The sequence below is a fragment of the Lissotriton vulgaris genome, chromosome 9, assembly GCF_964263255.1.
Source record: "Lissotriton vulgaris chromosome 9, aLisVul1.2, whole genome shotgun sequence".
NCBI lineage: Eukaryota > Metazoa > Chordata > Amphibia > Caudata > Salamandridae > Lissotriton > Lissotriton vulgaris.
The window spans coordinates 1,080,116,855-1,080,139,675 of record NC_141697.1 but is presented as its reverse complement, the minus strand read 5'-3'; the positions used below and the strand labels follow the sequence as shown (position 1 = coordinate 1,080,139,675).

The following is a 22,821-nucleotide window of genomic DNA, read 5'->3' as shown; positions in this document are numbered from 1 at the left end:
TATGTGATCATGTTATCTTGGAGTGGTTGACCACATCTGCACATTTACGGATGCAATTGAAAGTGTATCGTGCTCAAGCGTCTGTTTGGACTGTTAGGATTGTGTGGAGAGGCATCCCAAATTAAGATCAATTGCTTGGATTATGTGGTGTTGGATAGACACAGCAAACCTTTATTGTTTGAGAGATCACAAAGAAGAGAGAATAACCTTTCCATGTTATTGTTCATGCAGGGAATAGACTACCTAAGGACCATAATACTGGCAACATCACAAGAGACCTAAAAGTCTTTGAGGGAAGATCCAGACTTGCAGTATATTTCAAAAATTATTCTAATGTTGATATGCCAATCTACCTGCCAGATCCATTTCATTTCGGAATTCTGCCATCCCACATAATGGACTCCCCAGTCTGGTAGAAATCCTGTTCTTAATACATACATTTTACCCATCAACAAACTCATCAAACAATCAACACCTTAAGGGATTTTGATGACCTCACCAGAGAAGAAAGAAAAACTCTCAACCAACTTCAGCAGAATGGGTGTCATTGCTGTCTCAAGATCTTCCTTGAACAAAAATAAATAAATTCCTAATTCTCCCCTCAGAGATTCTGTCAAAATAAAAAACAGCATGTGCTAGGGAAAACTAAAGATAACTGACAGAAAGTAAGAAACCTATTTTAATGCCAAACTCCAAGTTCTGAAATGTCATTTTCCACAAAGAAGAGTGTCCAGGTTTAGGAAGCCTGGTAGCTTCTTACTCTTCGCAATTCCTCAAAAAACATCTCTTCCTATCCATTTTCTGCTTATTAAAGTATGGCCTGTTGCAACTAATGGCCTGTAAAAATTAATAGTCCTACAACTTAAACCTTTGTCAAATAATTACGCCACTCTACAGCGCATGCCTCCATGGGATCCAAACCTTTCTCCATGCACCAACATACCCCAGCCTTCCAAGACTAGACATGGTGCTTTCTTGTTTCAAGTGCTCAAGATTCCCTAAGTAACTCCTGACCATGTCTGAAATGCATTTAAAATGATTTCTCCTGAAATCTTCCACACCATAAGGTTGATCATTCCATTCAACACTAATGTATGTTATTCTCTTCCTGGTCCTACCACCAACCGAGTGAAACTGGAATCAAAAAAGGCTCCCTCACTGCCAATTGCATTATTCCTGGAAAAAACAGCTGAGCCTTCCAGAACGGAGTCACTCGCACTAACTGACATTTCTGTTTCCTCACTAATAGTAAAACTTTCTGAATCATAGCAAAAGGAGGGAAAGCATATCCCTTTCCAACTCAGTTGAAAAGTATCCAGTGCTCCAGCTGTAGCATCTCAGAACCTGCTTTGTCCACGTCGAGGTACACAGATCCATTTCAAAATGACCTTTAACTTCTTAAAATTTCTGAAAAATCTCTTGATTAATACTCCAGTCACTGTAATCCCTCAGATATCCTGATTTCCAATCTGCAATAACATTGCCCTGGCTTGTAGAGTACTCTCCCTTTAAACACTAGAGATGGGCAGTTGGGTATGGACTGTGCAGAGATGTGAAGAGTCATGCAGCAACAGATATTTCCAACAATGAAAGCGTTCCAAGGATATTGTGTTGTATTTCTATCTAGGACCCTAATTCGATATTGCCCATTCATGCCCTTATGCGGTTATAATTAATAATATCCTTATAAAGGCCTAAGAATCATATCCATATTCAGTAATAGTCCATGCAGTCCAAAGCACAGCACGGCTACTCCCATCGACTCCTAGAAAGCACAACGCGTTCTTTAAACAAACCAAGCCTCCAGCAGCCCGGGAAATTCCCCCCTGCTTTTGTTTTGATTTGAACAAGAACTCCTGGAGTCCAGAAAGAACTGTTAGTTCTTAGTGACGTCTTATGTCCAACCTTACGTCAAACCCGCACCTTTCAGGTATAAAATACCAACAGTTGCCTTAAGCAAACACACTGTGGTTTGGAGCAGAGCGGCTATCTACTTGCCCGAGAGCCCAGCTGATGCGAGAGCCCACGGAAGCCACCCCTCCGACGAGCTGGAGAAGCTACTTTTTCTCACGCAGAGAAAATCCAGCTCCGGTGTTCCCGAGTCACCCTTGCGGGTTGCTGGGAGATACCAGACCTCCCACATTCTATTACCAAGGTACGGAGCTGACTAAACCCTTAAAGAGAATTCTTGATTCAGATCCTTGGCAAAAAAAACAATAAACTGCTACTTACTTACTCTTTCCCAAGTATTAGGCTTAGGTCAGGTACATCGGGGTAGGCGTAGTTAGAAGCACCAGTTGAGTAAGTTTATAATGGTTTTATGTATGTATATATATTTGATCTATTTTAAAGTATCATATGGCTAAGAAACCATATCTATGCTTTTACAGTATTATTTCATAATACTACTTTTACTGTACGCACTTTACTTCATAATAAGTATTGCAATTGTGGCAATTCATTTCTCTTGCATGAGAAAGAAGACTGCTCAATAAAAGAACACCTTTTATTGAAAAACGCCAGTCTCTCTATTTCTCTGCACTCTGGTGAAACTAAGTATACACGATTGACTGAGTGAAATAGCTGCCTATTGTTTTCACACGACTCTAGTGATACACTCTATTCTGAGGGAGCAAAGTTGTCATGTTTGTATGGTTGTCAGAAGCTAATCCCTTCTTGTCTAATCCGGAGAGTTAACTCTTTCCTGAACATTCAAGAAAGTTTCTAGTGACCTCTGAGCTAGCTGGCGAAACTAATTAAGTCTAATATAGTCAGTAGAGACCTAGTCGACCTCAGTCCTACACTGCTGTTTATATTATTCCAATGCGCAGAGCCTATTGGGAATATAGGAACTACACTACAATTGCACAATGACTTCCCTGAGTTACCATTTATGTAGACCACTGTCAACACTTGTGTACAAAAAGTAAATCAATATCCTGAGTATTAGTCATACAGTAATGTACACACAGTATTCTTGTCTTGTTCTTCTTTGCTTTATTCCATATCCTGTATGGTATTCATTACTTCGCTCTTCATCAGTAAAAATTAAAGCCACAGCTTCAGCCAACACGTGTTTCGTCTTTGTGGATTTAACCACTGACTTCTTCAGGGCGACTGCAGCAATAGATATGGCACGCACTATCCTTGATATGTCTCGTATTAGCCGCAAATCAGCTTTCTCAATAAATGGTGAGTAACCTTAGTCCAACAGTATCCATCCGGGGGGTGTACTCCTCGTATCTTTCATGGCGTTTTAGTCGCCCTGATGAAGTCAGTGGTAAGTCCACAAAGACAAAACATGTGTTGGCTAAAGCTGTGGCTTTAATTTTACTGATGAAGAGCGAAGTAATGAGAACAAGACAAGAGTACTGTGTGGACTCATATGTACATTACTGTATGATTTATGCTTAGGATATTGATTTTCTTTTTGTACTCTTTTGTTCTTTAAGCCTATTTTGTGCTCCAAACAAATCCACCAAATTTCCTTGGCCTAGTCTGATAAACTTTTTAATTTGCTCCCATCGAAATGGTTAATATAACGAACCACAAATATGCTGTCCATCTTCAATAAAACATTGAAAAATGTTAACAAATTCCGGGAAACTCTTCAAATCTGAAAACCCTGCCTTAATTTGCAAACAATTTATATGAGACAACCTTGGCTACAGAGACCATCTGCCTCCCATCTCCGATCATTCAAGCGAGCTTCCTAACCAACAGACGTGCATCCGACTCTTATACAAAATTCGCCGACATCCCAAATATAGCTTGGCCTTTCCAAGCCTGTAAATTGTTCAGCCACCAAAGCAATTCCTCTGTAGCATCCTATGCTAGGGATATCTCCATACCACAAACAATGTTTTAAAGTACTGGCTTTTAACCCATGTAACAATCTGTAACTCATAGGACCCAGAGGCACAGCTTGAATTGAAGATGAGAAAAGGATGAATAACTCACTCCAAAGTCCTCAAAGAAACCATCTCTTTGTTAAAAACATACTTTACCTCTGATTTTATCTTTGATACCTTTTGTCCTGGCAAACCTAACCCCGCATTAAAGGTATACAGCTACAAACCCCAAAACTCTAAAGTCTAGGAGGGTCTCTAGACTGATTTCTGCACATTTATCAGAAATCCCAAAAGTTCTGGCAAGCTTGCCACCATCTATAACTGAAGCAACAATTCTTCTAGGTCTTGGGCATAATCAGAAAGTCATCTAAGTACATATTCATACAAACCTCTTTTTTTTTTTTAGATAAGCTGATACTGGCCTCAGAACGTTGGTAAAACACCACAGGGCTTATGCTAATCTAAAAGGCAGGCAAACTGATATAGGATACCAACCATCTGAACTGAAGATAATTCCCAATTTCCTTCAAAATGAAAGTAGTGAAATAAGCATCTTTTAGATCTATTTTCATTAACCAATCTTGCTCTTGCAAAATATCTCTCAATAGATTGATTCCATCCATCTTGAAAGGCCTGTACTCCACAAACCATTTAAAGACCCTTAGATTTACAATCACAACACCATCCTTTCTACTTTTTTATAACCAAAAAATGATACTTACAAAACATTTCTAAAACAATTTCTATTGCATCCTTGAACATCATCTCCTGATTGATCGCGCAACATTGACTGTTCTTCTGAAAAAACTATCTCTTGTGACTCTTGAACTTGATAAGGGGTTGAATTGAAATCCACAACATAACCTTTATTACCTGAAAACCCCAAGAATCTATTGTTAAAGAATTCTATAATTTCCAAAACCCCTTTAATCGTCTGTTCAATACCCTTGCAGGGATCACAGCCAGATGCCTTGGGTGTCCAATCATTTCTGGAGAGAACATGACCTCACCCTGAGGATCCAGGACAATCCTCTTATCTTTCCTTAGAGTCTCCATCTGGTCACTTTCCAAATCCCAATAGTCATTCCACTATGCATCAAGCATATGCTCATCAAATTTCAATGATGTTGAATCCACCATCAGGTCTGACCTGAATCTCTTTTGTGCCGCCAAGAACACCTTCTTGCATTTTGCAACTGACACCTTTATGCTCTGCAAGGCTTAGACGACATCACTCCATAGACTTAAACCCTCCTCATCCAATTTCTCATAATGGGATAGTCCAAGATGGTGCTTTCTTGAAGTCACTGGTAAAATCTTTCCTGAGAGCCCAGCCTCGTCCCTCACTGACATCACTGCCAAGGCCTTTCCCACCAATATTTCTTAGAGGAGCCCCCTCCTGTGTTGGATCCAGTTGTCTGGGCTTCGGCCTTTGTTCAGTGTGCCTGGGCTGTCACTAGCCCTCTTATAGCGTGACAGCTAATCAACAGATACATATTTTCTTCCCCACCCCTTCCTCTTCAGGAGCTGAGGAAAGCACTGTTAAGTATTCCTTTTGTGTGGGAAGGTCTGTTCTCTCTCTGCTGTTGAAAAATCGAATTAACTTGGCCCAGAACAGTGACAGAACTCCTGGGCTCTGAACCTGAGCTGAGCCAGGGAAATATGAAAATTCTGCTCAACACATAAAGTGTACATGTGTGATCTTAGGAGCCGCGTATGTGAATTAGGCACACATTTTCGACCCCAGTTTCATATCTCACTGGACTTTGTAGGCCTAAGGTAACCAAAACACCACTCTGAGGCAGACTTCCCCCTGCGTGTATAATAAAGTGTCTCTGCATGCAAACCAGTAAACTATAGTGACTTTACCTATGAGGGCCAACTAATATTATATTTTTTTAAGGAAAACAGTGGCTCCTGTGGGAGAACTGACCGATGCGGTTTTTCTGCTGTTAAACCGACACATGAAAGAAATCAACCCCTTCCGCGATGAATGCTAATCAGCACCCGCGTTGAATGAGACCTCAATATCCGGCTATTGAATTTTCAAGCAAGCCCGAGAACCAAGACGACAGCCATTGTGCATCCCTCAATTGCCAAATTTACACGCTTATTAGGGAACCCGGCTGGGTTTCCTAGTGAGTATTTTAATTCACCTGCACACAGTTGATCACGCACACCACAAATATTCTAGCAATTCCAAAATCAGATGTCGCCCACATCGTAGGTCCTGAAGAGAGACTACATCCATATTAGGGTCGAAACATCCATAGTAGGGTCGAAACGCCGTCGACATTTGAGAAAAAGCGAACCATTGTAACTGGCACTCTATCATCATATAGATGTTATATACTTGAAAAAAGATAGTGGTCGCTTTTGTAAACCATAAAGTGTTTTTGAAACCTTGCACATATTGTCACACAAATGTTATTCTTATGTTATTCTTATGTTTCGGTTCATACTTTCACTTGGGACACATTACACAACTGTAAATAATTTTTGTTATTCGCAAAAAACTTTCACTGCAAAACTTAATTTCAATACAATCATTGAAGAACTGAATCAGTGTGTCGGTGTCTTTATCTATCTGGCATCTCACCCCATTCCTTGCATATATATGCAGAGATTCCCCCCCCCCCCCCCCCCCCACCCCCACCTTTTCCAATTAGTATTAAGTATCGTTCCCACAGGAGCCACTGTTTTCCTGAAAAATACTTAATCACTCTGGTTCTGTTGTGAGTAGGGTTCCCTTGTCTTTATTTTACACTAATATTATAAGGCCTACCCCAAGTCAGTATCAAATCCTGAAGAGTCTCCTCTGCTCCAGTCTACCTGTGCTCAGTTACCGTGCCTCGCACATGCAGCCCACACACCTACGCATACCTGTGTGCACATATATTCATGTATAACCAGCCAAGTGCCTATTGCCCTAGGGCCCGATTCACAGAACGAATTTAAGACAAAATCCTAAACTTACTACTTTTGGTATTCACAGAAGTTAGGATTTTGTCTTAAGTTTGTCTTAAGACAGACTTAAGACAAAATCCTAACTTAAGAATGTCTTAAGTCTGTCTTAAGATAAATTTAAGACAAAATCCTAACTTTTGGGAATACCAAAAGTAGTAAGATTAGGATTTTGTCTTAAGTTAGTTCTGTGAATCGGGCCCCTAGTGCGTCTCAGCTGCCTTATCCTAAAAGGTGGGCAGTGGTGGTAAATATCCATAGTCCGTTTACGGTGGACGAGACTCATGTGATGAGAGTAGCCCACAGTAAAAGTCCAAAGCCAGGCGATCAAAAAGCCAAAAAGTCCAGGCATGGTGGCATTGGACCGTCCTGAGTCTGGGCTTCACTAGGGCTGAGCAGTTCCTGTAATGCTTTAGATAGAGGTAGATGAGGAAGGCAGATGAAGTCATGGCTTTCTCCTGTAGGCCTGGGCTACCTTAGTTAGGGCCACCTGGCTACCCAGGGCAGGGCAGTACCCCATTCCAATGGTTTGCCGGGTTTCAAGGCATCCACCATTCACCTTTGAAATCAAGCATCACCAGTGACATTTCATTCACAAGCCTGATCCTGCCAATGGACAGGTATTGGTGTGCCAACTCCTATTCTCACTCATGAACCATGTGATCAGCCAAGCATGCCTAATTATAATTTTGTACAACCCTACTTTTTGGCTGTAGTAGTTTTAGAAGTGCAGTTTGTGAATTGCAAAGGCCTTACTCTTTTGTGGGTATGTCTCTGTGTCTTCCTCCCATAAACACCACTTTACTCCTCTCTAAACCCCTCCTATTTCCGTAAGTTTACCCTATTTTCCAGCCACTTCCCCGTCACACTCGTATTTACTATGAAAACATAGGCTTACATGTGTGGATATCTTCACAATCGAGGTAGAGGTCTCTGCATAGAAAACATTGTGGAGGTAGAGGGGTAGGTATCTGCATGTAGATTTGTGAATAACATTTTGTAGTACACAAATAGTACTATTGTAGTACTACTTAAATGTACTACAAAGTTCAGTTTGTGCATAGGCCCCAAAATGGTGTTGTTTAGCAAATGTAGTCACAGAATCCCTTCTAAAGAGTTCAGCCTGTTATCAGAGCTTTAGTTATTTTCTTTGCACAATTATCTATACTTAATATTAGCAGGAGTTCGGAAACATATGTGATAAAAGACCAGTAAAAGGATAGAAGGGAGTGGTATAAATATACTTTCCTAGACGACCTGTGTTCATCTGCATATTTTTAATTCCTTGCTTGAGATTCAGAATGTGACTTATGTCTGGGTGGTCCATGGTCCCGGGCTTTAAGATTGTGGGAAGATCTGAATACAGTTTCACCCATTTCTGGAGTAGCTCATAACTGCTGGATATCGATCGAACCCGTTACTCAGCATGTCTGTTAATGGGAAGTCAGCACATTAAATCAGTGATTAATTTGAGCCGGTGGTTTGCGGTGCTTAGCACCAGCACTTAATCAACACCAGCGCTATAGTTTCATGAACAGCAGTTAAGGACATGCTCCTTTTTGGTAGGCACAGCGAGAACAAGTGATTTTCCTAGAATCACAGGCTGTTGAGCTGATGCTCAGACTCGAACTTGGCTCCGCATCTCCAAAGTCAGCAGCTATAACGCCGCATCGTCCCCCTACTTCATGGGAATTGGTTGGCTCTGTTTTAGGTGGCGTTACAAGAGAAATGGTCTGGTGCAAGCTGCCTCCTGACGAGAGCTCAGGAACCTTGTGTTTTGTTTTTTTCTACAAATGAACCAATGAATTTCATGAGCCTTTTTCTTTCTGAACGTTAAGTGCTGCTATTTCATTAGCCATGAGGGCTGGTAGATAAGTAGTTGTTGCCCTCTGGTATTGTTACGCTGAAGGCATTGTGAGATTATTTTGCGAGTGTTTGGACACCAGAGGTTGGGCCGAGGTGAAGTTACGTAAAGGTGTACAGAACTCTACACCTGTTGAACTAACCACAAACAGAGCTCAAAGCTTATCCTTGCAAGAGGTGATGGTGGTACAAAAAAACCACAGATTTAATGCTCATCAGTACAAGAGGTACAAGATTCTCAAGACAATTTCTAAAAATTATACTTATTTATGCACAAAAATATTTATGATACAAAATAATCATGATTACTCTTTCTGTCTGAAAAAATAATTAGCTTGTTCGAACAACCAAACAATGGATGATGGATCGTGAGTGGCTGAGCAGAATTTGAGCTACGGCCGACTTTTCTGATAGCCCTCACATTTAGTTCCATAACAAGTCCTTTATATTTCACACTCACAATTGAGCATTTTCAAATAACACTACAACCATACATCAGGGATAGTGTCAGTATTTATCTTGAATTAGTTCCCGCACACTATTGGACTGCGATGTGACCCAACATCTTATTTCCCCATTACATTTGAAATATGTTACAAAATATTTTGTATTTAAATTAAATGTTTTCTTACACCGCAAAAGGGACTCTATTGCTAGCTAGGAGAGGTAGAGTCAGCACAATAGTGGTGAGCTGAGAAAAAAGCACTGAAAGTTGTTCAGTCATGAAAATACTAGGTCTATTAAGTGTAATAAATACATAATCTAGGGGTATAGCTATCATTAGTGCAGTAAGTGTAATATCATTGGGTCCCAGGGATGTGTAGATGAATATGGGCCCCAATTATGGCTGTCTTTTATTACCAAACTGTCAGCATAGGGGTTTAGTTCTGGTATTAACTAATAACGTTTGATTAAAAAATATATATCTACTATTTACCTATTTAAAAGGTTTTTAGGCCATCTTTCTTCATCCATTGGTTTGTTGGTGTGTCATTCACATTTTGCTTCCACCCACTACAGCATACAGCATGGAGCAGGAGATCAGCCCACTTCGGCCACTGTAAAACTTCGCTCAGTGTGACTGCATTTTGCTCTCTCTCAAAGGAGCACATCCGCACATAACATATTGCCTTCTGTGCCAATGTCTTTATTTTTAATTTATTACTTTGACGTTGCCTTTGTATTTAGAGTCTGATGTGACAGACGGACACTTTATACTAGGTTACATTCCATACATTATCAATTCCTGTCTCCTGCCAATGCTGTTATGAATTCCTTTTTGAGTGCCCTTTATCTGACTGTTGGTATTTCGCAGCATAACTGATTGCATCCATTTGAAACTGTTCTGTATTCATTTATTGAAAGCTTCAATATTATACATGTGAATTCGTAAGCAGACAATTCTTCAGAACACGTTTTTTCTGGACTCCATTTCACCAATGGTTCCTTAATAAACGTTGTCCGGGAAGCAAACCAGCTTTTATCATGTTTAATTTGCCACACCTGTAACACTTTTTTAGTTTCTTCTTTCTTTGTTTAATTGTTTTCTTTATTCTTGCTTTGTCTTTCCTTCCTTTTTTTGCCTTAATTTTTTATTGTCTTCTTTCATTTCCTTTTTTCTTTCTTTCCTGCTTTTTTTCCTTCATTCCTTCTCAAAGGCAGGAGGCTAGTAGCTAATGGCACAATAATTGACTTGTTTAGTTCTCTGTTAGACAACATGTTAGAAATCTGGTGTCTGGTTGGCTAGGGTAGGCACCTAAGCCAGGCAAAACCCACCACTCTAGTCAGGGCAAGTAAGTTACAAACCAAAAATAACCTGTGCTCACCCTCAGGTAGCTTGGTGGAGAGCAGTTAGGCTTATCATCGGAGGCAATGCATAAAGCGTTTGCGCCACACAGAAACACAATGAATACACCACAAAAGAGACTCCACACAGGATTATATAAAAACATATAGTATCTTATAAATATACTCAGCTTAAACACAACAGGAATCATAAATACGGTGCTTGTTATTCAAATACTGAAATAGTATTCGTTATCCTGACAATGCAAGAATCAAAACAACATACATTATAACACCAGTGCATGAAATTCAACAGTTAGGTTAGGTGGAAATACATATATCACCACCTATGACCGGTAGTATATCAGTAATAATAGGCCCACATAGGCACAGGAACACGTGTGCGCCTACTACATGTCATATAGTAATTCATAGTCTTCCATGTGCAACCAGTTCCTGATCGTGGGCCTCCGTCGAGGACTCTCTCTATCATGCACAATCAAGGAACAAGTGCCCCCAGGTACCGACCCCCCATTTGCGGAGGGGGATGTCCACCTACAACATAGGGGAGCGGGGCGACCTCACTGGGTCCCCCACAGATAGAGAAGGCAAATGAAGCTTCACATGGTGCAGCTGCCAACCACAGTGCCCCTTATTATGCGCCCTAGCATATAGAGTTGGTCAAGTAAAAACCACCTCATTGCTAAACAGCAGTTGGGGCTACGAGGCCATGGGCAATCCTGGTACGACCACACCAAATGAGAACAGGGCAGGTGTGAGTGCTTGCCCGCCTATCATGGCCAGAAGAAGGGGTTTTGGAAATAGGCAGCACTTGTGGGGAAGTGCGACACGGAGCCCTCGGTGTTGGGGTGCTGGAAAACCACAGCCGCCTGAAAGGGTGCTTCTTGACTTGGGAAGACCATACTGGTCTGAGGTACGATACTTTACTACAGGAGTTGCGAAGGAACTGACCTCGTAAAACAGGGTTCCCATCGTGGAGACAGACTGGGTGGTATCCCAAACTGCTCGCCAGTGCAGTCTACTTCTGGGCACAGATGAGTTGGGAATGCCTGTGACCCGCATTAACCCTCCTTACATGAGTGGGGCTACTTCAACCCTCCGGAGCTGCAGGAAGGGCTTCTTACGTACAGCAGCTGCAGGAAAATGCTGCACATGGAGAAATTGGTCAGCACAGTGCGCTAATCGGACTGGACTGTTGTAGGGGGTTGCGGGTCCCAAACACACTCCAGAAATGGAGTCCATGCCTTCCAGCTGTGTCAATAAAATCCCGGTCTGTCATTGGAGTGCTTGCTTTGCGGGATGAGCTCTGCACTACCAGGGTGATAAGAGAGGTGCAGAAAGCAAGGTTTTTTATAGCACTGCAATCTCGAATGGGGGGCACGCCAACAATACCTTGGAGAGCACCAGGGCACAGAGAGGCAGGCAGGGAGCAGGCCAGCTTATAAGGCAATTAGCAAAGTGACCGTCTCTTTTACAGCCCAGTAATCAGTAGGTAGAAGACCAGTACAACAAGGCAGATAGTCCAAAAGGCCGTTACTCCTAGCTACACAGCAGTCCTCTGGCAATGTGCAGTATGTAGAGCCAGCAGTGTCTGGTTTCAAGCCCCATGCAGTGAAATTCTGGGTTCATCAGAGCCCCTATACTTATACTCAAAAATGTCTTTGTTCAAAGGGGAAACTTCAAAGGGAACCTTTAGAAGTGCTCATCAATCCCTTTCAACCCAGCCCTGGTTCCAGACAGTTAGTAGGGGTTAAATCAGCCTTTTGCGTGAGAGCAGGGCATGACCTATACAAATGTAAAGTGTGAACTCTCTCTCCCAGCACTGGAGGACCATCAGTATGCAGATTAATGCAGATGTAAACCCAGTCACCCCCAGCCCTCCCAGTGTTGTGACTGTTTGGAAACTGTGTATAGCTGTCAGCCAGGTCAGACATGGATTGGAGTCAGGCGGCAAAGCATAAAGAGTCATAAGCACACAGTAATGCCCACTTTCTTAAAGTGTCATTTGTAAAACAGTAATATAAAATCGAACTACACCAGTTAGCAGGATTTCCCAATACTATTCTAAACATAAGAAACATGGCAACGCCACTCCTTTCAGAACCGAAATTACCACTTAAGTATATATATAAGAGAATTCCCAATGCTAGCCAATGAGAGATGTAGGCCTCACAGCAGTGAGAAACAAAATAGCCTCTTTGTTTCTACCAGGATATGCTTCACAAAAAGGCACATGTCCTAACTTTTACTTACATAGCAACGTACCCATAGGGCTACCTAGGGCCTACCTTAGGGGGTTATCTATGTCTAATAAAAGGAGAGGTTAAGGCTTTGTAAGTAGGTTTTAAATGGCAAGTTAAAATGGAAGTAAACTGTGCATGCAGGCCCTGCAGGGGCTGGTCTGAGACTTATTTGAAAGGCTACATCTGTGGGTGACGCAATCAGTATTTCAGGCCCTCTAGTAGCTTTTATTTTCAGGCCCTGATTTAGGGAATACCATTATGTAAATCAGATGTGCCAAACAGGTATAAACAATCATACCATGTTTTTGAGGAGAGAGCACATGCACTTTAGCACTGATTAGCAGTGGTAAAGTGCCCGGAGTCCCAAAGCCAAGAAAAAGAAGGTAAGAAAAACAAGCTGAGTAAGGCAAAAAGTTTGGGGATAACCCTGCACAAAGGGCCAGTTCTAACCAAGACCTTTTGATTTTTAGTTGTGTAATTTGCATTTTTCTCCAACCTACTTGGGAATGAAACAAGGGTTGATGCGCCACCCCATTTCATCAATTGGCTAACTTCACTAGGAGTTATGACATGCTACCCTTCCAGAAGGAGCACATCCACAGACAAAGTAGTTCCCTTCAGTGACAGGAAGTATTATGGTAATATGTGCTTTATAGAGACCAAAAAACGTGCTTGCTTTTAGTCATTGTTATTTTTGATTGACAAACACCCAGCAGCGTAGCAAACGATAAAGATTTGTAAAGGCCATGACAGAACAAAACAAGAATTGACAAAAGGCTGGTGGACAACGCCAGAACTATTGGCTTTGCCAGTGCTTGATTGTTCCTTGCACGGGGGCTTGTGGCGCCTATGCCATACTACTGACCTAATCCTCGGATATACAGTTGCTTCACTTGGACCGAAGAACATATCACATTCTCGTTCAAATGCAAACATATTTTACATTTTGTCATAAAATACAGGCATTTCAAATTCAGCTGCATACTAAATAAACAATAAGAATGTGAAACATGTTCATGAGACAAAAGAACTTAATGTTCACTGACAACTAAGCTGTATAATTTAAAGCCGTCAAACCTTTTTATTTGCACTGATAATTGTTAAAGGAAAGAATCACTTTGGGTGCACACTACCTATATTGCTGAAACTATTATACGCATTCGTATTGTAAGGTTAGCCACGGATGTTTTTGCTGACCTCATTAAGATTGTGAACTAAATGAGGCATCTTTGTTTTGAGTTTACTGCTTTAAGTCTGCCTTTAGCCCTGCTAGGAAAACGTGAAGTTCTATTGAATATCTTGAATGCATTCTCATTTTAGATGACATGCAAGTAAGCTTCAGCTTAAGCAGGGGAATTGATGTATTCTAGTCTAGCCTGTATCAAAGAATAGTTCTACATTTCAGGAAAGAGAGAACTAAGTGATGGCTCTTCTTCCTCTGACACAATAAAACGTAACCTTTTTGTTCTGTTCAATATATCTAGTTGGCCCGGAGAATACTATGTTTAGATGATTGTTATTCCTTTGTTGAGACGACTTTAATTAGGCTATGATAGAATATTTTCCAAAAGATTATTCTTAGTTCTCCGCCACTCCTGACACCTTCTCTTGCCCCTACTCCTCACTTCTTACCCATGGCAATTTGTCAACATTCTAGTCACCCTTAATCTCGCATTTCCCATGTATGTGAGTGATACCTGGATGTATTTTTTACTCTTGTGTGAATGTATGTGTTATTATAGCATCACAGGGTGCTTCACAGAAATTGTGCATTGACTAAAATCAAGCTCACTTGGTCTTTAAGTTCTCAAAACCAAAATGATCCTACTATAGGATGTACTAGTTAGTACACAGCAGATTTAGTTTCTTTCTTGAGTGGTTTGTGGCCTGTTTATGGTCTCCAAGGTTTAAAATATGGCAGATTATTTTAGTTCAAAGCAGACGTCAGGTTCAGTCTATGTAGACCAAGTGTAAGCCTTTGCCGTTCCTATATACTTATGAAGGTGGTCAAGGAAGAATTAACGTCTTTGGTAGAGACATGGGGAAAACTGGGAAGGGGAGCGAGAAACACTGGGCTGGATCACACTCTTCGACATGGAAGTCTCAGTGGATGGGTGGTACCATTCTATCTCGATGTTGTGGTAACAGGTTTACTGAACAGGATGAATTGAAGATCAACAGGATAACAAATAAATAATGGATAACAGTCAGATTGGACATTCACAATACAGCACTGTCTGGGATGCTTCCTGGCTTCGACAGCAGTCGTTGCTTTGACAAGCCTTAAGCAGTCCTGGATTCCAGTTGGGATCCGACACCACCACATACACCAGGCAACATGACTGTACTTCTTACTGTGGTCCTTCTTCTCTGAATTGCTCAAAGCGCCTCTATTTCAATCTTTTTAAAACACATGCAAACGTGTATCTATTTCAGAAATGTAGCTCGACCTACTTGAGGATCCTAACTACCTACTTGAGGATCCTAACTACCTACTTGAGGATCCTAACTATAAATCTGTATCCATCCATCATTCACCATCCCACGCTTTCACTTTAATCTTTTTCTGCTGAGTTGCAGTCCCAAGAGGCCCATCAAGAGCCCCACCCCTGCTGTTGCTGCAACAGCAGGGGGGTGGGGGTTGATGACGCCTCGTGCAGGAGGTGAACTGGCAACCCTACCCTGTCTGTCTATTTCTGCCAATGACATCAGCCCATCAGTCATTTTGCTCTAGCTTGCTCAGATTCGATTATTAGAGCAGATTCAAAGCACCCTGAAGTTGCCTTTTTAAGACATAGCTCACTGGAGATCCATAATCAGTTAACATTTATTCAGGAGCTGCTTGGATTGAGGTAGTTGGTTTTCCTTAAAAGGCAGGTGTGAGACTCCCTTAAACTAATGAATAAAGTGATTCTAAAATAATATTTTGTATCTAGTATCAGACTACAGCACATAACATAGGAAAAGACACTAGTTTGTGGATGCATTAACGATACATGACAGTGCCGTATGATGTAAGATGAAAAATGGGTGGTCTGTTAAACAGCCAATAACGATTGCTTTCAATTTAGTAGCAGTTCCTCAGCACAGCAGGGCATTATACAGTTGTGGCCTCTACCAGATTGTTCCTTCTGTTATTTGGGATAGCCATCACCCCTCTTATGGTCATTTACACTGTGCGTACGGGAAAACCTATCAGGGCTTCTCTACTCGAAATCTCAAATTTAGAGTGAAATGGGGCCACAACTTCCAAAGAGCAGAATCCATGACTGAGAACTGAAGCAGCTGTGAAGCTGATACCATGGGAGGCTTTGATAGATTCCATCTCCTGTCCTAAACTTCTCCAGTCATCTTGTTTGTGCTTGTGCATGATTTCGATAAATGGACTATCTGTGAGAGTGAGAGAAATTCTCTTTTACTTGGCCGATTCATTTCATGAAAACCGGTTTTGGCATTCCATCGGACCTATGGGCTTTGGCAATGTTTTTTCTGGCGATGTGCATGCATACATGGTGGCCATCTGGTAATGGAGTTTCAAATAAACATAAGAATTAGAATATTAATTACAAGATGGCTGTCACACATGTGGTTGTTTGTGGCGGCCATTTTTAAATGGCCACCGTAAATGCATATAATGTTGCCATTCTGAATTGGTTTTGTTTTGCCTATTCTTGTGAACCAACGTATCAACTTTAAGATATGCTGCACGGTTCACAAATGTCTCTACGGAGCAAGCCCTAAATATCTGTCTCAATCCCTTGAGCTGTATCAGCCCAGCAGGTCTCTCCGCTCTAGCAACCAAGCCCTTCTAAAGCCCCCTGCAACTAAGAAACACAGACAAGGAGATCGTGCTTTCTCCGCGGTTGGACCTGCTTTACGGAACAAACTTCCCACTGATGTAAGAATGACTACCAACCACCTGTCTTTTAGAAAGACACTAAAGACCCTTCTTTATCAAGAAGCATTCCTGTCTAGTTAACTTCTATGATGCACTACCTGTCGTTCTATAGCTGGCAAAGCGCGGAGATACCCTTACGGGATTGATTCCTGCGCTATAGAAGAAATTAAAATAAATAAAATAAAAATAAACCAATTCAAGAAGCTTTAGCAAAGCTAAACTACGAGTGTGCCAGCCAGAGAGCCGGCTGCGGGCGCATCCTGCACTGGAGGTTTTCGGCGGGGGTTTGTACAGATATATTGAGAGGGGGCTGCTAAACAATGTAGAGGTTACAGTGGAGACTACTTAAAACCTCATTTAACCTTTACCCTAAACCTGCCATATTCATAGGTAGCACTCTGGATATCCGGTTCAAATCTAATGTGGAACTGCTTTAAAGAAGTGTCTGTGGTAGGATATATATATACTGTTGAGGAAATTCAATTTATTGCAGTTTTTTAGAGCTGTCAGTTATATGACTTCATTTGTGAAAATTCCAGGCCACGTCACTTAAAAAAGGCCAGGTTTTTTAAAATGATGCATTCTTTATTGGCGTTCATGGAAGTGCCTCTATCTTAATATGCTGAGATCTTCATTGTCATGCAGTTCAAGCACCCTCATCAACACATGCACTTCTGAGCTATCTGTGACAGCACTCCAGATGTTGTTCTGTTTTTGCTACGAGTTGCTAACTTTGATCCTCCCTTTGATTCCAGGTCTTTGATAAGGACGTTAAGAGTTTTGTCTTTGTCCTTGAAGGCAGCAGTCAAACCAATAAGATGCAGCTACCAAAAGAAAACAGGCAGACACGTAAGTGCAATGGTTTAGTTAGCAGATCAGACCGGATTTGTTTCTATTCCCTCTCTGGCTGAATTAAGCTAGTTCTCTAAGAAACAATGCAGTAATAGCAGAACAACTGGAAATGTATTTGACTGAAATTAATTATCAAACGTTAGAGGTTGCTCAGGGCCCGTTTGCTCCTCAGGGGTATCATTGTCAACAGTGAAGCACCATTACCTGGTTCTGCTGCGACGCTAGCTCTTCCAGTGCTGGATAAAAAGGATTGTCTTGAATGAGATTATGAAGCCAAGGTACCGACCTGAGCAGATGCCTGAGTTTCCAGTTGTGTCGGCTGATTGCATGCGGATGTTGAGGTGTCTACCATCTCAAATAGGTGACTGCGTTCTTGATTTTCAGTTGTTTTTGAAGTATAGTAAAACACTGATAAAGCAAGTATTAATACGTAATAAGTCGTGTTTTTATTCCGAAAGCACTTCTTCGTTGACTTGCTTTGACTGGACGAACAAATTTGTGCGTGCAAGAATGAGTCAACAAATCCATGCCATTTTAAGGATTTTTTGGGGTCTTGGCCAACACATAGTTTGTAGGACCTGTTCGGAACATCTTTGAACTTATTCAAGCTCTTCTAATACAACATAATATTAAAATATGCATTAAACGTAGAACTGGGACACACAAAAACAGTTGAAGGCTTACGCTGTACAGAATCAGTCAATCTAAAAAGTGTGTCAAAAAGAAAGCTTCAATAACCACTGATTAGGCAGTTTCTTTGTGCGCTCGGATCCAGATCATTGTTGTCTTCTAGCAACAATAATTTATGACGAATTCAGTTTCTAATCAGCCTGTTTCTCCTATTCTAGGAAAGAGCAAAAAGGTAGACTAGTTTTAAACTAAGGTATATGCTCATAGTGCTTGAAATTGAGTCTGGGTATTTGTAAAGGCGAAAATATCCTGCCTCACAAATGGTATTCTTGCTGCATCAGTGAAAATGGAAGCATTCACCACTACAGCAGGTGAAATCTGATCATTTTCTTCCCCTGCTTATTCCCTTATCTTCTCATTCTATGTATATTTATCGTGCTAGATGGAGACCTTCGGCTCCCCTCACTAAAAGACCTGGCATGACGTATTTGGCAAATCTTAACGAAACGGTCTGCAAAAATGTGTCATCCACCTCAGTTCCTTCCTGGTGGGCCCATGGCCCCCACCTTGAGCCTCAATAGGCCTCGTGGACCCCATCCTCCAGGATTGATATTAAAGGGCAGGGGTGCACGCTCCCTCCTGAGTCTGAATAGGCCCCGGTACCCCATCCCCCAATGCCATATATGAATTGAGTATTAAATAATTTTTATTGAAGGATTGCACACAAGTATTCACACATTACCGATACATATGAATTTAAAGGGGAGGGGGTTAGGTGGCTCTCCTCCACGACCATATAAGGGCCTGGAGGTCCCATCCTCTAAGGTTGGCAGCGTTAAAAAGGGGAGAAGGCATATGGCCCCCTCCTTGAGCCTCAATAGGCCTGGGAACCTCATCCCCTGGGGCCAATCTTAAATGAAAGTGGTGGGGGTTGTGGGACCTCATCCCCTGGGGACCTCATCTCCTGCGGCCAATCTTAAATGGAAGTGGTGGAGGTTGCTATACTCTCCTCCCTTACCGCATCCCCTGGGGACCTTGGATTTTTATTAAGGGGAGTGAGACGCGTGGCCTTCCTTCCTCTGGCCATTTGTGGCCCTGAGGATTCCATCCCCTGGGCCCTTAGGTGCTCCTGCGTAGGTGCCCTGGTGCCCACCAGGGGCACCCACCACAGTACATCGGGGACCATGGGGGAGCCTCTGGGAACCTGCAACCCGCCACATGCATCAATCCTGGATGCTGCACGAGCTGACATCTCTCACATCTGGCGAGCAAAAATCTGCTGTTGCATCAGCGGGAGCATTTTTAAAGCTCCCGCCGGGTAGAAGTAGACAGGCCTTCCCTGCACGCAGTGATGAAATATTGCAGTCGGGGAAGGTCAGATTACTCAGGCTAGGCAGGAACAAGCTGGCTCCCACAGCACCCAGAATTTATGCATGTGTGTGGGGGGGCACAAAGGCCCTGGAGTTCCCCCTACGGGCCACACCGTACTGTTTGGTGGGTGCCCCAAGTGGGGACCGGGTCACCCACCCAGGAGCACCTAAGGCTTGGGGATATGGTCCATGGGGTCACTGTTTTCTTGGTAGGGGAACCACATGCCCCTTTCCCTGAAAAACAACCTAGGCCTCCCAGGGATGGGGCCCCCGGCCTCCAAAGTGGCTTGGGAAAGAGGGCTGTGCACCCCTCTCCCCTTAATAAAAAGAATTAACATCCCGGAGCATTGGACCCATAGTGGATCAGGGAGGGGGGCAGCTTGCCTCCCTCTCCTTAATTTAAAGGAAGGTCCCAGGATTTGGGACCACAAGCCTGCAGTGGCTTAGGGAGGGGACCACACCACCTCCTCTTTAAATATATGTTTAGGTTCTAGGGCATGAGATCCCCAGGGCCACAAGTGACTTGGGGTGGGGGCCACGTGACCACTCCCCTTCAAATATATGTTTCGGATCCACAGGACGGGGTCCTAGGGCCACTGTTGGTAGGTGGAGGGGGACCACGCCCCTTCCCCTTATAATATATTTTTAGGCCTCCGAGATGGGGCCCCTGAGGCCAATATTGTCTCAGTCAGGGGTGCGCACTCCCCCTCTCTTTAAAATGCAAGAGAGGCCCTGGGATATGGGGTCCTTGGGGCCAAGACAGGTTCAGGGAGGGAGGCTGCACACCCCCTCCCACTAATTAAATTAAATGGCCCTAGGAAGGGGGTCCCCAGTGCTGTAAAGGTTAAAGGAGGGGGATGACATGCCCCCTTAAAAATATTAGAATAATAATTGCAGGCTCCCTCTGGCACCTATAAAGGGTTGGTCAACCCTTGCAGCCAAAGGCCGTGTGTGATGGGGTTTGGCTGCCCTCTGGCACAGGGCCTTGCAGAAGGCCCTAATTCCAACTCCAAGATGCATGTGTTAGGGGAGTTAGGGGAGTTGGCTTTACGTATGGTCCTAAAATATTACTCTACATTTAAAAAAAACCTAGGAATTCAATGACAAAAAAACAAAGGTTAAAGTGACGTTCTGGTTGGGCATTGTATTTCAGTGACAACTTTTTAAATGTACAAAACCACTGAAGTTCACCAGTTATATTTATCTCGGGTAACTATGACTTGTGCCCTGCAGTAACTATAACTTGCGCACTCACCATGCACTGCTAATTACCCTACAAATTATATTACTCATGACATCTTCTATGACCTCATTAATAATTTCACTGCAACATTTGCAATAAAATTAATGATGAGGAAATTGTGTGGCGGGGCACCAGTTTTAGTTACCTCACGGTACATGTTCTAATTACTTGAGATTACAATAACTGGTGAGTTACAGTGGTTTTGATTGTATCTACCTAGCTTCCTACCTCTCCATCTCTCTCTCACTTGCTTTCTCCATATATATTGATATATATATGTTTACATAGAGAAAGAGAGTGAGAGAGCGAGATGGAGATGGAGATGGAGAGGTAGGAAGCTAGGTAGATTGGTTTCAACATAAGATGGAGTGTTGCATAGAGCTTACTGTAGTCAGAAAGAAATGTAGAAAGCAGGAGATTGGTGGTTTTACACTGAGGATTGAGGCAGAGAGAGAGGTGAGGTAGAGAGATGTAGAGCCAGAAAGAGTCAGCAGTAGACAGGGAGGAGATGTAGTGAGAGTAGCATAGAAAAATCCAAGATAGAGTGAGGGTGGTGAGATATAAAAGAAGAGATATAGAAAGACAGATTAGATATAGAGAGTAACGCATTGTAAAAGAATGGTTGATAGAGAAGGGTGAACCATAGAAAGAGAAATGAGGTGGAGAAAGAAACGAGTACGGAGTCTGAGAGGAGTTAGAGAAATATAAGGGAAGTGAGGTTGTTAGAGAGACAGAGAGAAAGAAATGAAGAGGGTGAAGTAGAGTGAATTGTGAGGTGGAGAATGTAGAGAGATTGAGATGAAATGAAGAAGGAGGTGCAGAGAGAGAGGAGGTAATGATAGAATACAAAGTGGTAGCAAACATGGAGTAGAACACAGGTCTGTTCATTCTGACATCACCTTTCAGTTTTTTCGAAACTTATAAATGTATGTGCGAGATTGTCGCATGCCTTTCAGTTACTCACAGTAACATCCCAGAGAAGAGAATTTCCAGTCTCTGCAACAGTTTAGATTTCACACTAGCTTGGTATCTATTCCGCAAGATCAAAAAATCTTGCAAGATCCCATGTTGGAGGAACGGGAGATATACAATAGTGGCACCTTCTATCTGCTCCCTAAATCCTGAACAAAGGTGAGTGAGGTTTACTGTCTTAAGTACCAAGTATAGGAGGTGAGTGTCAGCAAACCCCTCCATGCTTTTTAGTCCACAATGACTACAAATGGTGTAAAATATACTAGTGATTGAGCTGGTACTAGGCTAATGGACTGTTGGTAAAGGATGCTGAGGGATGGGTCTCCGATTACACTGATTGGTTAGAAATGTGTGAGGAAATATGGTTGGGGATGTACAATATTCATCCATTTATCCATTTTGTTCACTGAGCTATTAAAAAGTATGCCACCAAATCTTACTCATATTATTTGTGAGAGATAGTGCATAATAAATAATAGTTTGTTGTGAAGTACCACTGCTTTTGTGTGTGTATTGATTTTTAGGTCTCGCCTGACCCAGCGCATGCGCTGACCTGGCGAGACTTTTAGTAAGGGCTTCATAAAATTCTACCATGGCCGGCCTACAGCTTGCGTGCATGTGCGCGGGCGCTCGCTTACGAGCAGAGGCGCCATATGGCTTTCCTCATCATGCTCATTAAGCGCATCGCTATCCGTGCTTGATGGCGATCACTTTCACTTTCGCCGCCGCGCGCCCGCTTAGCGATTCTTAGTGAGCCAGTATTTTCACCGCTGCTTTACTTTTAAGGCAGCGTGGCCAATGCTTGTTTAGTCATTTCTCTGTGTCCCTAAACTCTTTTCCCCTTGTCCTTTCCTTTTACTTCTTCTTTTCTGAATTTTTCGACTCTTTTTTCCCCCCATGCTCCCCCCTATCTACTTTTCACTACTCTTTGCCACTTATTCACTTGTTATTCGCCATTTTCTTTCTTCTTGGCCTCTCACTTTGACTACTACTTTTTTTTCAATTCCCTTTATTTCTGTTTTATACATCTTTGTTTCTGTTTCCACCCCTCTTTTCTGCCTTCTGTCTTTTATTCTCTCTGTCACCAGCACTCTTTCTCCAACCTGTTTCTTGTATATGTTCTCTATTA

At 42.4% G+C, this 22,821-nt stretch overlaps 1 protein-coding gene across 1 annotated transcript in view; it reads left to right on the top strand.

The window, feature by feature from the left end:
* The window catches only part of CFAP20DC (CFAP20 domain containing), a 1,688,800-nt gene that overhangs the window by 135,506 nt on the left and 1,530,473 nt on the right, over nt 1-22,821 (top strand). Inside the window, exon 4 of the mRNA XM_086939066.1 lies at nt 17,381-17,474. Within this exon, the coding sequence (XP_086795192.1) occupies nt 17,381-17,474 (94 nt within the window). The remainder of the gene's footprint in view (nt 1-17,380; nt 17,475-22,821) is intronic.